At 37.3% G+C, this 17706-nt stretch overlaps 1 protein-coding gene across 1 annotated transcript in view; it reads right to left on the bottom strand.

The window, feature by feature from the left end:
* Nucleotides 1-923: 923 nt before the first annotated feature.
* Nucleotides 924-17706, bottom strand: part of LOC124294980 (dipeptidase 1-like) — a 1606684-nt gene continuing 1589901 nt past the window's right edge. The window contains exon 13 of the mRNA XM_046742822.1: nt 924-2822. Within this exon, the coding sequence (XP_046598778.1) occupies nt 2733-2822 (90 nt within the window). The 3' untranslated portion in view covers nt 924-2732. The remainder of the gene's footprint in view (nt 2823-17706) is intronic.

The raw sequence follows: 17706 nt of genomic DNA, 5'->3' as shown, positions 1-17706 counted from the left end.
TATTAATTTCTCATAGTGAACAGTTATTTGTGAGTGGTGTCAATTACTTCATCAGGTCCTCCATTTTGTTTGCTCAAAATTTTTATTCTAGATTTGAAATCCGCGAGCTCAAAACCACACATTTAGCGATTTTCCCCAAAATCGGATGCTTCTTAATAACGAAAATAGTCACTTCCGGTCCGCCATTTTGTTTTTTCAAAATTTTTATTACGGATTTGAAATCTGCGAGCTCATAACCGTACATTCAGCGATTTTTCCCCAAATCGGATTCTTTTTAGTAACGAAAATAGTCACCTCTGGTCCGCCATTTTGTTTTTTTAAAATTTTTATTCTAGGTTTGAAATCAGCGAGCTTATAACCATACATTTAGCGATTTTGCCCTAAATTGGATGCTTTTTTGTAACGAAAATAGTCACTTCCGGTCCACCATTTTGTTTTTTCAAAATTTTTATTCGAGACTTGAAGTCAGCGAGTTCAAAAACTAAATAATCACCTTCCAAATTTCAAGTACCCGCGTTTCCGTATGATTGCCCACCTTCCCGAAATCCAGCCCACTGTGCGCCGTCAGGTATTCCATGGTTCAAACAAATGCGGTAGAAGAATCCTTGTGTTCGGTCTTCAACTGTGTTTTTTTTTTTTGCAGGTGTGCAGTAAACCAGGCCTCCCTCACTCATACGCCATTACTTGGTTTTCGGCTCGGATTGATATTTCATTCCTCAAGAACCTGCGTAGCTGAGCTTAAACGAAGCAGGAAGAAGTAAAAATGAACGTAGAAAAGTCGTACATTACATCACCTAGTTGTGAGAAAAAAAAAAACAATTACAACAGCAAACCGAAATTTTTATTTTTTTTCAAATCAACCTATTTTAGAATAAAAAATAAAGAAAACTGTTGAAAGAATTCAAAAAAAAAAAATATCGTCTATCCACCTACGAAATCACCAACGCCGTGTGAACACTAGGGTTTTAATGGCATGAATAAAACGGAGCGTACGCTAAGGTCACATCATGATCAAAGGACTCAAGCGCCTTGTCACAGATCAACGCTTAATACTACCCAAATTTTTGAAAGAAAAGAGCGGAACCTCACCCTTCATCAATGTCAGCGAAACTCGAAAATGAAATTTCGACTGTGCATCAAAAGTCCCATTGTTCACACGGAGACTTAATCAATTTAATTTCTGTAATGCGTTTTGGAAAACATAGTTAATACTTTTTCATCGCGTTACGATGATTACGTCATTTTCACAGTTTCTGGATTTTCTCACTCACACCTAGTATTTAAGATTACGTCAATCGACGTTTATACAACAAAACATTATGGGCTGTTCTCCCCATTTACTCGCTTGCATCGCATTGTGCGCGCACTTGAGTTAGCGGATCCCTACATTACCTAAGCTGTCAATAACGTAACAATCAACGTGTAACCTTGGTTGTCTTTACTCTGGGCGATAGATATCGTGGCCATGGTGGCACGTCGGTAAAAATTAAGGAAAGGTTGGACATGAGCTCTTGTAATACCGTATGGGTAACTGTGCCCGAAAATAAATACCGTTTTGTGCAATATAAATATTATACCCGAATCCTAGTACATGCATATTCAGTAATTCAAAAGGTGTATGCAGTAAAATTTAATACGATTCCACCAAGTACACTTAAAACCAGGTTTCACACATTTTCTTCGAGCTCTGTTCGCATGTCCAAAATTCGTTGTAAGGTATGGATAAGGTTATGCTGATTGCGAACAATTTGTGAATGTGCTTATTAGTACACGTAATCGGACAACATCAACGTTGAGTTTCATACACCGCAAAATCCATACGTTTCCTGCACCAACCAGTCTCTATTGTAACGTATCCAAGCCATAAAATTCGATAAAATTTTGTAAACATGACTATTTATGCGCCTCTGAAGGAAATCAGAGCACTGTACAGCGCTGCCCAGATTTTGCATGAACACATGATTGCACGCATAGAGGTGTTTACTTGTACGATACGTTCAACGAGTATTACTCCATGTGTAATACAATCTCATTCTGCAAATGATTTTTACCATGAAAATGCATATGCTATAGTACTCTTATTAAACCACAAGTTTCGTTGCGAAGAACAATATAAGCAGAAACAATTACAGATCTATATTTTATAATGTGAGGTGCGTGCGCGTTTGTGTGCATTAGTGTGTGTGTATGTGCGCGCGCGCGCGCTCTGTGCATGTAGATGGGTGATATATATTTCATCTTATTGTTTAACAATACGAGAATAATTATTGAGATGTCGACCACATGAAAGCTCAATCCATCACATAGTTCAATTGAGTAGTTCTTTCATTTTTAACACAACGCCTATTCGCAATATCACTCAAAGTTTTCAGAAATTCTGCATTTTGAGTAGGTGAATCTCAAACCATGTAAACTACATGACAAGTATTTTACATTGCGTTTTCCAGCTGAGTTTTCTGTACAATAAGTTTTATCACACTCGGTGATGTATTTTGTTGAATGACATAACTATAAAACTTCCGTAGTGTTCGATAAAGTTTGGCATTGTCGATTTTATTCACAATTATTTCGAACGTATTCGTATCTGCCTTCACATCGCACAAAATCAGTTCAGGTAACGAATAAACACTGTCTTGTACTCATGATTGTAGTCCAACAATTTTGGTGATGTGATGAATTCGGATTGATCTAGCCCACTCGATGATTGCTGGGATCAAAGTTCGCAGGGAAGATCAGGAAACGCCATAAGTACAGGCAGCGTTTTCAAGTAGACTTATTTTTTCCTCCGGGAGTATAGCTGCTTTCTGCCATTCGTCCCTGACCTGCGCATAATAAATGAACCTGTTATATGTTTATGTATATGAAGTATTACTATCGTTGGAAAGAGTGTATATAAAAGAAACGAGATGTTGAAATGTGTCTAATAGGAATCAATTTGTGAGACATTACTGGAAATGAAATTCACAGGGTTTCCGGCTAGGAATAAAGGGAAAAGAAGAGCTTTCTGATGCACGAAGCATAACATTTTGAGCTACAATCATCGAACGCCACTAACGTATCAAGAAACTGGCCAAAGATACCGCAATAACAAGCTTACAGCTTATTACAATGAGAATTATCAGATAGCCCCCCCCTTCATGATTTTAGGCCGCGTTTCGAAATTTCCATTAGATTGCGGGTTTGAAGGGGACACATTTGAGCTCAACCTAGAATCAATCCGTTAAATATAAGTTATTGTGTTGTTGCATAAGGTGAAATTACCCGTTACGCCCATCATTTCCTGATCTAGTAGTCATCATAGATAAAAATAAATGCCTTAACTATCAAATGTTATGGAATGAACAAGAAACAATTCTATGTCAGACTTTGAACTGTAATCACGTACGGCCTGTTGAAGCATTTTTTCCCACCTTTTGATCTTGTTGCTGGTTTGATTGCTTTAATAGTTCACGAGCATTTATTTATATATGATACGAGTGGAGGCTGTAACAGTTGGTGTCGGAAACATGATATTTGAGCTGTGCAAGTGATTCAATTCACTACGCGATTTTGAAACTAAGTACAGCTCGGAACACTTGCGCTCGTCGATGGAGAAGCTCCTGTGGGGACAATTCTTCTTTGGGAGAAGCCACGCGAGTTTCTGAGTCGGCTACAGTATCCAATGTTACGTCGCTCACTCGAATGGTTATCTCACAACAAATTAAACGACACGACGCTGCCCCTCTCCGTCAACAACAACTTCCAGAAGCTGTAAATCAGCTACAACTGCGGCTCCTCTTAACGGTAGCCGAACGACAGCGCGAGGCAGCTGAACGGTGACAAAAAAAAAAAAAAAAAAAAACACGAAGCAGCAACAGCACTAATGTCTCCAGTTTCTGCAAGAACAACATTTACAGCAACGGATGATCCTCAAGACGCACTCGCGTTCCAAAACCCGGAATCGAGACTGGCTCCAGTTCTTAAGACCAAATAAAGGAAAGATAGGTCTGGAGATAAAACACAAACTCCGCGGCCTTTCCTCCTCCTGTTTCATCTCACGCTGTCCAAATGGTGCAGGATCAATTTTCGTGCAGGATTATTCAAGGCTTGAGTATTTTTCTAGGGAAACAGAAGTATCCCTTCTTACTTACAAAAAGAACTGGCAGGGTATAATCCGTGAATTTGCACGAGAATTCGCAGGAAGAAAGAGTAATGAAAATGAACGAACATCTATTTTCGGTTATTTGTAGACACTGGCCCGTGTATAAGAAAATTACGGTCGAAGTTTTAACGCCATTTCATAAGTCTGCGTGCGCTCCTTGCTCAAGGGGATTGGTGGCGCAGTGGCTCGCATTACGGCGTCGGGAATTGGCTCTTCGTGTTCAAGTCACACGAACAAAACACGAAGGCACTTTTGCCGCAGTCACATTTCTCGGTATGAATGTTCAAAAATAATAATACTTGATATTATGCATTTGTCATTTCCAATTATCTTCAAACCTCGTATCCTGTAGCACAATTTTGAACTAACAGACAATTGCTTCGGAATAATGAATTGTAATTAAAATAAAGCGTCCTTGTACTTATCAATAAAATAAAGAACGATGAGGAAGGTTTTCTTGGATATGAAGGTCAAAATGTATAAACAAAATATTTGTTTACATAAACCTTTATATCCATGAAAACCTTTCTAATCATCATATTGAGGTCAGGAATCGTCATTTCATAAAATAAAGAAAATTCGTGAAGTAAACTTTGACGAAAAAATTAGAAGGAATTGATCAGGACTTGAACACGAGACGCAAAATCTTGAAATCGTAACGTCAGTCACTGCCCCACCAATCCGGTTGAGCAAGGAGTGTGCGAAGGGGCTCATGACGTAACATCGAGACTTTATGAGATTGATGAGACTGATATTGAGACTTTATTTGACATTTTTTCGGAAACGGTCGAGTGTCTGTGGGTAAGCTGGAATATGTGTTCGATAATCTTCAAAATTCATGGGTAACCCCTGACGGGTTCTCCTTATCAGCCTCAAATGCACGAAGAGGCTACTTTCTGTGTGTGTCTCTCTCGTCCAGTAGCTCACACCAACCGTGTCAAAATTCGTAGTAGCAAATCGCCGCCAAGTTACCTTGAAGGCAAGAGCCAGCCGAGAATTATTTACCCGGCCGAACTACTTCCCTATCTTCCTGTATGAAACCAACCAGTTATGTCTCAGGAACGTGTGAATATTTTTGAATTACACTGACACAGCTGGTACTCCCTGACATTATAATCTTGGCGTGAGAGTCTGATCGAAACCTGTCGAAAGGTTTGCACAGTATTAGCTGTCAAAGATAATAAAAAAACAATATTTTTCTTCTTTTCTACGCCAGAGCGTCTTGTGAATACAATTGCTATGAAACGAGTATACCAACCGACTTCAAGTTTAAAACACAAACATTTGGCATCAAAATCTTGTCACCTATTCATTTTATCATGGATCTGAATCCGTTTTTAGCTGCTATAGCATCATAAAATTGCAAAGTGTGTCGATGAAAAGTTAGCCGCTAGGTAGAGCAGTTAATAATATAACCCTCCGATGGTATTGTTGATCGTTCAGCCGTAATGGCCGCCCCTGGTGCTGTCACGCTAGTCACATTGTCGATCGTAGAAATATTTATAATAAATTATTATCATTCATTGATATGCAATCCGATCTTGGAATTATGAATTTGGTGAAAATCGGTCATGCTGATCGCTTTATGAAATAAGTGAGTAAGTGAACAGCGATCTAGTGTCGTAAAAGCGAAAAAATACGATAATTGTAGTTTTAAACCGATTCATGTTAATTTTCAGTGACATTTGCATTTCGAACTCTTGTGATTGCACAGATAAAATCTTCTGAGCTAGGTATCGATAAAGAATCGAACTAACGAAGATGCGGTATTCTGCAATCGATCCGAATTTGCCAAACAGACTGAATAACTATTAGATGGCTAGCAAGAGAATACCCAAGAGAAAGTTTTTCGTTCGTCATGGATCTCACTAAGCAATGCTAACCGAAGCCAGTGGAAGAATAGTCATAATGCCTCCAACCAGACAGTATGTTACGGACGTTGATTCTCATTAGATTACGTTTATTTACATGACATGTGGAAGATGAATGGATCAGTCTCAACTATTCCATTTTTACCAAGGGCATGACTAATTTATTTATTAATTTGTATGTTTTCTACCATTACTTAGAATATGTCCGAATTGCCAATCCGATACACTAGACAACCACGATGCTTCAAATTGATTACAAACCATGCAATCAAAAACGAAGTCTGAATATATAAAGTGTACTTCCTCTTCGAGCACAACTGTAAGAATGTCTGTAAGTGTGTTTGCATTTTGGAATCTTACGCTTCTGATGCGAAGCCCGTAAGACAGTCAATGACCGTCTAATATTGAAATGCGGATATGCATTATCAATATTAATATTAATCACGAGGCATTTTTCATTGTTGAACAAATAATTTTGAAAAACTGGTAAATTCGAAAAATTAACGACGGAGCCAGGAATCGAACCTGGTATCTAGAGATGCTTTACCTGAGCCTTACTCCACTAGACCACCTAGCCGCCCTGACTCTGATTCGAAAAATTAACGACGGAGCCAGGAATCGAACCTGGTATCTAGAGATGCTTTACCGGAGCCTTACTCCACTAGACCACCTAGCCGCCCTGACTCTGATGTCGTTAATTCCTCTCATCACCAGTAAGTTCAAATTTGTTTTCTTGTGCTGTGATAGTATGTGTGAATATATAAAGTGTTCTTCCTCTTCGAGCACAACTGTAAGAATGTCTGTAAGTGTGTTTACATTTTGGAATCTTACGCTTCTGATGCGAAGCCCGTAAGACAGTCAATGACCGTCTAATATTGAAATGCGGATATGCATGATCAATATTAATATTAATCACGAGGCATTTTTCATTGGTGAACATATAATTTTGAGAAACTCGTAAATTCGAAAAATTAACGACGGAGCCAGGAATCGAACCTGGTATCTAGAGATGCTTTACCGGAGCCTTACTCCACTAGACCACCTAGCCGCCCTGACTCTGATTCGAAAAATTAACGACGGAGCCAGGAATCGAACCTGGTATCTAGAGATGCTTTACCGGAGCCTTACTCCACTAGACCACCTAGCCGCCCTGACTCTGATGTCGTTAATTCCTCTCATCACCAGTAAGTTCAAATTTGTTTTCTTGTGCTGTGACAGTATGTGTGAATATATAAAGTGTTTTTCCTCTTCGAGCACAACTGTAAGAATGTCTGTAAGTGTGTTTACATTTTGGAATCTTACGCTTCTGATGCGAAGCCCGTAAGACAGTCAATGACCGTCTAATATTGAAATGCGGATATGGATTATCAATATTAATATTAATCACGAGGCATTTTTCATTGTTGAACATATAATTTCGAAAAACTGGTAAATTCGAAAAATTAACGACGGAGCCAGGAATTGAACCTGGTATCTAGAGATGCTTTACCGGAGCCTTACTCAGCTAGACCACCTAGCCGCCCTGACTCTGATTCGAAAAATGAACGACGGAGCCAGGAATCGAACCTGGTATCTAGAGATGCTTTACCTGAGCCTTACTCCACTAGACCACCTAGCCGCCCTGACTCTGATGTCGTTAATTCCTCTCATCACCAGTAAGTTCAAATTTGTTTTCTTGTGCTGTGACAGTATGTGTGAATATATAAAGTGTTCTTCCTCTTCGAGCACAACTGTAAGAATGTCTGTAAGTGTGTTTACATTTTGGAATCTTGCGCTTCTGATGCAAAGCCCGTAAGACAGTCAATGACCGTCTAATATTGAAATGCGGATATGCATTATCAATATTAATATTAATCACGAGGCATTTTTCATTGTTGAACATATAATTTCGAAAAACTGGTAAATTCGAAAAATTAACGACGGAGCCAGGAATCGAACCTGGTATCTAGAGATGCTTTACCGGAGCCTTACTCCACTAGACCACCTAGCCGCCCTGACTCTGATGTCGTTAATTCCTCTCATCACCAGTAAGTTCAAATTTGTTTTCTTGTGCTGTGATAGTATGTGTGAATATATAAAGTGTTCTTCCTCTTCGAGCACAACTGTAAGAATGTCTGTAAGTGTGTTTACATTTTGGAATCTGACGCTTCTGATGCGAAGCCCGTAAGACTGTCAATGTACGTCTAATATTGAAATGCGGATATGCATGATCAATATTAATATTAATCACGAGGCATTTTTCATTGGTGAACATATAATTTTGAGAAACTCGTAAATTCGAAAAATTAACGACGGAGCCAGGAATCGAACCTGGTATCTAGAGATGCTTTACCGGAGCCTTACTCCACTAGACCACCCAGCCGCCCTGACTCTGATGTCGTTAATTCCTCTCATCACCAGTAAGTTCAAATTTGTTTTCTTGTGCTGTGACAGTATGTGTGAATATATAAAGTGTTCTTCCTCTTCGAGCACAACTGTAAGAATGTCTGTAAGTGTGTTTACATTTTGGAATCTTACGCTTCTGATGCGAAGCCCGTAAGACAGTCAATGACCGTCTAATATTGAAATGCGGATATGCATTATCAATATTAATATTAATCACGAGGCATTTTTCATTGTTGAACACATAATTTCGAAAAACTGGTAAATTCGAAAAATTAACGACGGAGCCAGGAATCGAACCTGGTATCTAGAGATGCTTTACCGGAGCCTTACTCCACTAGACCACCTAGCCGCACTGACTCTGATTCGAAAAATTAACGACGGAGCCAGGAATCGAACCTGGTATCTAGAGATGCTTCACCTGAGCCTTACTCCACTAGACCACCTAGCCGCCCTGACTCTGATTCGAAAAATTAACGACGGAGCCAGGAATCGAACCTGGTATCTAGAGATGCTTTACCGGAGCCTTACTCCACTAGACCACCTAGCCGCCCTGACTCTGATGTCGTTAATTCCTCTCATCACCAGTAAGTTCAAATTTGTTTTCTTGTGCTGTGATAGTATGTGTGAATATATAAAGTGTTCTTCCTCTTCGAGCACAACTGTAAGAATGTCTGTAAGTGTGTTTACATTTTGGAATCTTACGCTTCTGATGCGAAGCCCGTAAGACAGTCAATGACCGTCTAATATTGAAATGCGGATATGCATGATCAATATTAATATTAATCACGAGGCATTTTTCATTGGTGAACATATAATTTTGAGAAACTCGTAAATTCGAAAAATTAACGACGGAGCCAGGAATCGAACCTGGTATCTAGAGATGCTTTACCGGAGCCTTACTTCACTAGACTACCTAGCCGCCCTGACTCTGATGTCGTTAATTCCTCTCATCACCAGTAAGTTCAAATTTGTTTTCTTGTGCTGTGACAGTATGTGTGAATATATAAAGTGTTCTTCCTCTTCGAGCACAACTGTAAGAATGTCTGTAAGTGTGTTTACATTTTGGAATCTTACGCTTCTGATGCGAAGCCCGTAAGACAGTCAATGACCGTCTGATATTGGAATGCGGATAAGCATTATCAATATTAATATTAAGCACGAGGCATTTTTTATTGTTGAACATATAATTTTGAAAAACTGATGAATTCGAAAAATTAATTCGATAATGCACATCCGCATTTCAATATTAGACGGTCATTGACTGTCTTACGGGCTTTGCATCAGAAGCGTAAGATTCTAAAATGTAAACACACTTACAGACATTCTTACAGTTGTGCTCGAAGAGGAAGAACACTTTATATATTTACACATACTGTCACAGCACAAGAAAACAAATTTGAACTTACTGGTGATGAGAGGAATTAACGACATCAGAGTCAGGGCGGCTAGGTGGTCTAGTGGAGTAAGGCTCCGGTAAAGCATCTCTAGATACCAGGTTCGATTCCTGGCTCCGTCGTTAATTTATCGAATTTACCAGTTTTTCAAAATTATATGTTCAAAAACACAGTCTGTCTGCTGATTCGAATCTCACAGTTTACATGAATACACTGCTATATTTCATATCTGCTACGTAGCCTTGATTCATATAAAATACGCTTGAAGAATGAGGAGCGACAGAGTGAAACCTTTTCTTCGATTGGTTATTATTTTGTGTTTTACAGTTACTTGGACCATTAGTATTCTACTATCAATCCATTCAAACAAAAAGATGTATTACTATAGCGAGACGACATTACAAAACAAAAGGTGGCCCGCAAGTGATGCAAAAGTTAATGCACCATGTATCTTGTCAGAATGAATCAACACCACGAGACTACCTGTTGTTATTTTTCAGGAATAGGAAGCGGGTAATAATTTTTTTTATTTAATGACACACTGCAGATTGATTCAAAACGATAAGCCAATTTTATTAATTAAAAGAAAATGAACGTGTTCTTCACCACGTGATACATTGACCGGAACAGACTCTCTCTCGTTCTATCTTTTGTACATGCTCAGGTACACCAGCGCTCCTCTCGTATTATACTCGCACTGACGCCTTTCTTTCAATGGCGCTCACAGGTGCGCGAGATTCGAGTGTGACAAACTCTCATCCAACACTACCAACTACCAACTTAACATATCGATAGTTCGGCAACATTAACTGCTTATCAAGAACACTGATATGAATGTAAATACCTGTAGTCAAATGGTATGCTATACATTTCTATATTCAATAAGTTACCTGAAATGATACATACAAACGCAGTGATGAGTCGTCATCGTTTGTTTGTTTCATCCAACTGCATACTTTTCACAGTCACTCGGACGATTCCTATTCGATTATCAATTCGTTGAAACAGACAAATATTGAACTCCAACATGATAACTTCCCCGCACAAACGACGATCGATAGCTGTTCTGGAGTTAGCACTCACATATCTTTTATTGTCCTGAACCAATCTCCACTAGCCTGACAACTGCTAACTTTATCTGCCTATCCATCTGCACTGCTGGCTTTCTAGCGACATGTCTATATAGTTTCAATATTTCACTTCAAACGGCACGCACTGAGCAAAATATTATTGCTCAATCACTGATTATCGTATAGAACAATTTTTTCTGTACGATGTTTCTTCAAGCTCCGCCTACCATCATCAGGTTTCTTTCATGAAATCAATAACAATTCATTACATTAATTACAATTGCTCACTCAATTTCAAGCTACAACCGTTACACGGCAGAAACTTTTTTTGATCCCCATTACATATCAATACTTTCAACTATTTGCTTATTTCTTAGTTTACGTAAATTCCAGAATTTTATATTTTTATATTACAGTTTAATCTAATATGGATGAATAATTCATTTACACTTACATAAATTAATATTCATTAACGCTTGCGGTATTTATCACATGGTGTACATAGAAGTAGTGAATTCCAACCTAAATATAATATCTAAACTATTGTCCTCATAGTCAATTTAATAATCATATTTAGAAGTCAAGTGCATATTTACATATTTATTTGCGTACTGGCGGAATTTTTTGAACAAGTCTGTACCAAATTTTATGAACCGTTAGATGATGTCCGAATAGAGGTGGCTCAGGTTTGTCTATCTTTGACTTTCACCAACGGATTCAAATCTGCATATTATAAATGCAATCGTATAATTGTGTAGTGACTAATTGCATGTTCCTTATTTTTTATGTGATCGTTATTTTGCTTATTTCTCTACAGAAAACTGAATTGTTCTTATTATTAATTCTTTGAAAGAAATTATACTCACAAGGAAGGCATCCCAGCTCGAACTCTCCAATTTGATTTCTTTTGTAATATGTTATAGTAGACTAAAAACTAAGTGACACGCGTTTTTTTTTTTTATCGGCAATGAAACACTTCAAGGGGGTGAAGCCACCCTTTAAGGTGAAGCATGTCAAGGGGCTATTTGGCAGTTTCATCTACAAGAACATAATATTTTTCAACCAAACCAACTGGAAAAGTTTGCTCACAAAGAGAAATGAAAAATGTATTTTTCTCAAGAAAATAAACAAAAACTTTAAGGGGGTGAGCCAGCCCTAAATATAATCACATTTATGTAAAAAATTGTCAAATTCAAGTCTAAGAACCTGAATAAATATATATAGCGTATGAATACAAACGAAATTCACATGATTTTGGATTTTCCTGAAAAACAATATTGGCCGGGGCAACTCCCCCCGAACGCTGTTTATCTTGCGTGTATGCAAAAAATTGTCAAATTCGAGTCTGAGAATCTGAAAAATATACAATGCGTAGGAACACGATGGAAATACGACATATACGGATTTTTTCGAAAAAAAATATTCAAAGGCTTAACTACCCCTGAACGCTGTATATCTTACGTGCACGCAAAAAATGCTTCAATTTAAGTCTAAGAATCTGAAAAAATATATATTGCGTATGGACATGAAGGAAATATGACATGTCTTTGGATTTTCTTGACCATAAATACTGAACGGAACTACTCTTAAAATGCTTTCAATTGTTGAGGTTTTTTTTTATTTTCTCACTTTATCATCAAAGGCTCAAAAATAAATCATCTGGAACAAAGACAATGTGATGTTTCGAATGAATTTTAATACGTTTTACTGGTATAACTTGTCATTACGAAAATTATAAACAAAACATTATTAATTTTCGAATCTTGAACAACAATGATGGTCGTCGAAAAAGTGTTTAAAGCACAAGGATACACCGTGAATAACAGCAATGCCTGTGCAGCCTTCGATTTCGCAATGGAATTTACGAGAATCCCCGAAACTGAAATCAACTGGATTTTCCAATTTTTCTAGTTTTTCATCAATGTATCCAGATTTATACCAAGAGTATTTGGAAAGATTAATGTATCGCGGAGAGGATTATTTATTGATTGTGGACCAAAAATTGCAGTCTTACAATGTTTTTTCATAAATATTGACTGACTTTATGATTCATCAGAATGGCACTATCTGAAAAGTGTCGCACGAAATTTTTCCAAATTCAAAAACCGTATACATCTAGAGGTTGGATTTTTACCGTCGTCCCTGTTGGTATTAATTTTAGAATAATATTTCTATTTCGGGGTGTAGTTTCTGCTACTACTGTAAGACAGTGACCACTCCATAAATCAATTAGTAATACGCTGCTTTGTTCTACATTTTGAAAACACATTTCCATCAACCAAGTATCAAAGTGATCCGAAACAAATGAAAAGAAGCAAATGCGGCTTAAGGTATATTTTTGTGAGTAAGAATGTTAAATAAAAATTATTTTATATTTGTACCTGAAGTAATTTTTCGAGATTTTGATGCCGCTATATAGGTAATAATGGGTCTGAATAAATTCGCATGTACAACCGGCCTGAACTTGCCACTTTGTTCTTTTAACAACAAAAAGAGAGGTGATAAAAGTTTTCCTTCAGCTGATATCAGCGGTTGTATTATGTAACTATGGGTTGTAGATTTAACTGACTGGACAAGGCTTGCTTTTCTCCTTCGACAGCCAATGTTCTTCCCGAATGCATCCCGAGCTGGAATCCGCTTTGATCGAAATTGTACACATTTTGAATTCCAAAATTTGCTATATCGTGTTTAACATGAGCCACAAATTCATCTGCCTTCACTTTTGACCGTTCGGCATCTTCTGAAGTTTTTCTACTGATAAATTTATTGATTTTCCTATTCGGTGTGCGTGTTTATATCGATATAACCATTTTTTTGAAGCTGTAATCGGAAATCTTTATGGCCAATTTCTTTCTGGGCTTGTAAGGCCCTTTAGTGTAAATGATTATCATGAACGATGAAACCGGCGTCGACAGCTACTTTAGAATTATTCAACCTAATGTCACAAATTCTAGTGATTTTTTCACTGTAAATGCCACCTTTATTTAACGAATGAGCCCATTGTCGCAGTTGATCTGTAGATTTTACTCTTTAAAATTTTTTTCTTACAGTGTCAATGCGTAAATTTCTTTTTCATCCGCTTCTCCAAAAATCTACGGCTCTTGATTTATAACCGTACGATACATCTTCTTCGTCTTTCGTACACTCATTTGTAGATGGCACAGGCTTGATAGGTAAAAGTATACATAATGTCATCTTCTATTACTTGGGCATTAGTATCTTTGTATGGTTCTTGAAAACCTGGGGATTCTTCAATTCTCAATTCCACGTGATGAAATTCATTCACCGCGGCTACCCTAGTAGAAATTATGAGTGGGCGCTGGTCAGGCGCTGACTAGTTCAACTCGTTTCTGACTATTTTCTGAGGTGGCAAACTGCCCTGCGCCTGACTAGGGATGTTACACTTGGCCAGGCTAGCGCCTAACCAACCCAGCTGATGAGGCGCTTATCAGTGTTTCCTAAATATACCTATCCAGCGCGCCGTCAGCCCCTACTGATCACATTACACGGCTAAATTCAGTATTTAGATGGGTAATGAAAATAATGTAGAAACAAAATTCAATATCAAATATTTATTATTTACTTTATATTTATTGACATTAGTGTAATATGAATATTGATATGTAGGGGAGAGCGGGGTAAAGGGGGGCACCTCAGCCGATAAAAAAAAATTTCCGAAAATTCTAGGTTTCTTTATAATTGAAAATCTCGTTGAAAATATTTTTTTAAAAAATCGTAAATTTTTTTATCGATGATGTCAGAAATTAAAAATATATGTTTGTAATGATTTTTTTTTTTTTTTTTGAAAATTTACGAAATGATTTTTTTTTTTTTAAGATTGTCAATCTAAAAAAAATCTAAAATTTCCGGATTTTTTTATTGGACGACGTGTCCACTATACCCCGCTGCCCCGTTTGCCCCGCTCACCCTTACATATGTAAATATAGTCTGTCTTAATGATAAATATATCACTTGTTTCGAACAATTAAGTAGCATCTTAACATTATTTGTAGTTTTTGGTTATCATTTGGTACCGCATACAGCTCTACTATTGCTTTAGCAATAATTAATACATACTTTAATAGTTTTTTCAAAATCACATATAGTTTCAGTATTTTAGCAATAATTAATACTTGACTAGTTTTTTAACATCACATGTAGTTTCAGTATTATTTTAGCAATAATTAGTATTCCGATACGTTCTAAACAACGAATATTTTTGAGTTTGAACATTATTACTTTGGTTTGATTTTCTTGCAAGTCCTTGAGACCAGACTGTTGTTTTATTAACATCAGTTTTCAAACATAAGTGGATCTGAATTCTCAAAGGTATCGTCAGTCCTCGGGCTAGCATTGTCCCTTTCCGGCAGGGAATTTTCATTTTCTGGTATAGCATTATTTTTTTTTCTCAGGTTAGCCTCTCGGCGTTCTTTTCTTTTTTTACGATTTCCATCCCAATCGATTGCGTTGCTGATTACATTTCCAAGCTGTTTGTAAAATACACTTTTTTTTATTGGTGATTTCCCGTTTTTAGCGTGCTGTGCGTTTAGTACTCCTGGAAAAGCAATAATTATGGAAGTGAAACTAATATTCGTCTTCACTGTTAATTGTAAATATGCCTCAAAAATAAGCAGAATTTCACTAATTATTAGATTTATAACAAAGAATTGTTCACTCGACAGTAGTGATTGAAGTTTCAAAAATGTACCTTATATTCTGCTAGATGTTATTTTTTGCATAATTGGACAAACCCTCATCTTCAAATACTTAATCGAAGTCAACAGGTTCTACTTTCACCTTATCTAGCAACGTATGTATGAGACTTGACTGCTCGAAAATTATAACTGTTATCAGACTACACTACAAAAGGTGAACCACTGAACTAGTCGAGCCTTCGCAAATAAATCCTTTAAAGCCTTTTAAGATACATACTTATCAAATACAACATCAACATCATTACCCATTATGATTTTACAGAAGTTCGTCTCACTGAAGACTTCCTTGCCTTCTGTCTTTTTTACTGCAGTGAACAACAATAGTAGTGTTCTTGATAGGTAGTGTTTAAGCATCGACTTGATGCTTTTTGACAATACCCCATCCCGGTCGATATGCAGGTGTAAAGAGCGTGCCTGGAAAATGTATCGAAATGAAATGTAACAGTTTCAGTCTAAGTACAATAATAAGTTTATTAACCACTATCGATCACTAAAACTTACCACTCTGTAACGGAATCCAGAATTCTCTTTATTCAATTTTTCGTCAAAAATTACGAATTTCGCCATGTTTGATATAGGTATTTCCATGTCTTCAATCTCTTCTGGTAATTGAATATTTTGGGCACCATTGGTGACTTCAATGATATTGCGCAAGGATCGCACTTCCTTTACCAAATCCTGTACGTCAACGCTGAGAGACTTTAACATTCTTACAATATTCTCATCTAAAAATAAATAGGATTGCAAATTATACTACCATGAATAAAATCCAAGTCACAAATTTGGGAGATTAAGCCGTAATAATGAGTACGTGGTGTCTGAGACCTTTTGCCAATTGTGGTCCACTTATCAGATGTGTTGGTAGGTTTTTGGAATTCTGTGAACGAGTTGGCGAATACGAACTAGAACCTTGTGGGCCAGTATCATCATCGATCCCTTGCAACACAGCTGACTTGTGATAGTTTTCGGCTACTGAAAAGGTTATAAATTCTCTGACTTTTAATATTACACTATCTAATTCTGATTAATTGATGATTGCAAATGACTTTTACCACTTGTCGAGTGTGATTTTTTTGGTACCACATTTTTAGCTCTATGTGAACTTTGATGTTAACTAATGGAAGAAGCATTAGTTGAGGGGGTCTTGGATTGAACAAACTTCAATTTATTCTGCGTACCTAGAAAGATATATAGCGAGTTGTTTTGATTGTCTTATCAAAATTTCAACAATAAACGAATTACTTGTCATATCTTATTTTTTTCGCGGAAAGTCTTTCTTTGGTGCCGATTTTGGATAGTGACTTTTGGGCGAAGTATCGATTGGTTGTGATAAGGCACGCACATTGCTATTGTTAGAGTCGGGGGAGTGAGAGCAAGGACTTAGGGAATGCCGCTTTTTTTTACCCTTCATATCTCTTTGGTTTATTGGGAAGTCTTTCTTAGAACCTGGTTTTGGCTTCACACTTTTGGGCAAAGCATTGATGGCTTGGGATGAGGCACGTACATTGCAATCGTTGCAATCGGAAGAGTCTTGTGAGACACTTGGAGAACGTGCCTTTTTCTCCCAAAGTCTGTTTCTTGACTGCCGTACAGAACTTTTCTTAGTACTTCTGTCTGAACCATTGCCTGCAACTGCAGCTGTGGGATATAATTCCATTTAGCTAAAGAATGATTAATGACGTCTGACTAGTTCCTTAGTTGTGGAGATGTTGTGAATAGCCATAACCTATCTACTTTCCAGTAATTGGTTCATGTCATGGGCAACTTGCTTGAATTTTGACCATCATTGACCTTCTATAATTATTCTACCTATAATTATTCTACATGGTTTTAAATCCAATGGTCAATTAAGATTATTCCAAATGGAACACAACGGAGGTCCACCTTGTTAATTATGACTAGGAACTATGCTTAGCACTTATATATTAGTTAATAGCTATGAACGATACTCTACCACATGAGAAGCTGAGGGCTGACAGATTGTATGCTATGCGACCATGATTCAGAATATGTAATAGTCTCGTAAGCGAATCGTAGAACAAGCTTACAGTATGAAATTAGGGCAGCAATTTAAGCTAAGCTTCAGCTTCATATGCTTGAGTTGCTGCCCAAATGAATCATGACTTCATA

The sequence above is a fragment of the Neodiprion lecontei genome, chromosome 6, assembly GCF_021901455.1.
Source record: "Neodiprion lecontei isolate iyNeoLeco1 chromosome 6, iyNeoLeco1.1, whole genome shotgun sequence".
Classification (NCBI taxonomy): domain Eukaryota; kingdom Metazoa; phylum Arthropoda; class Insecta; order Hymenoptera; family Diprionidae; genus Neodiprion; species Neodiprion lecontei.
The sequence above is the reverse complement of the archived record's forward strand: the minus strand, read 5'-3'. Positions and strand labels throughout refer to the sequence as shown.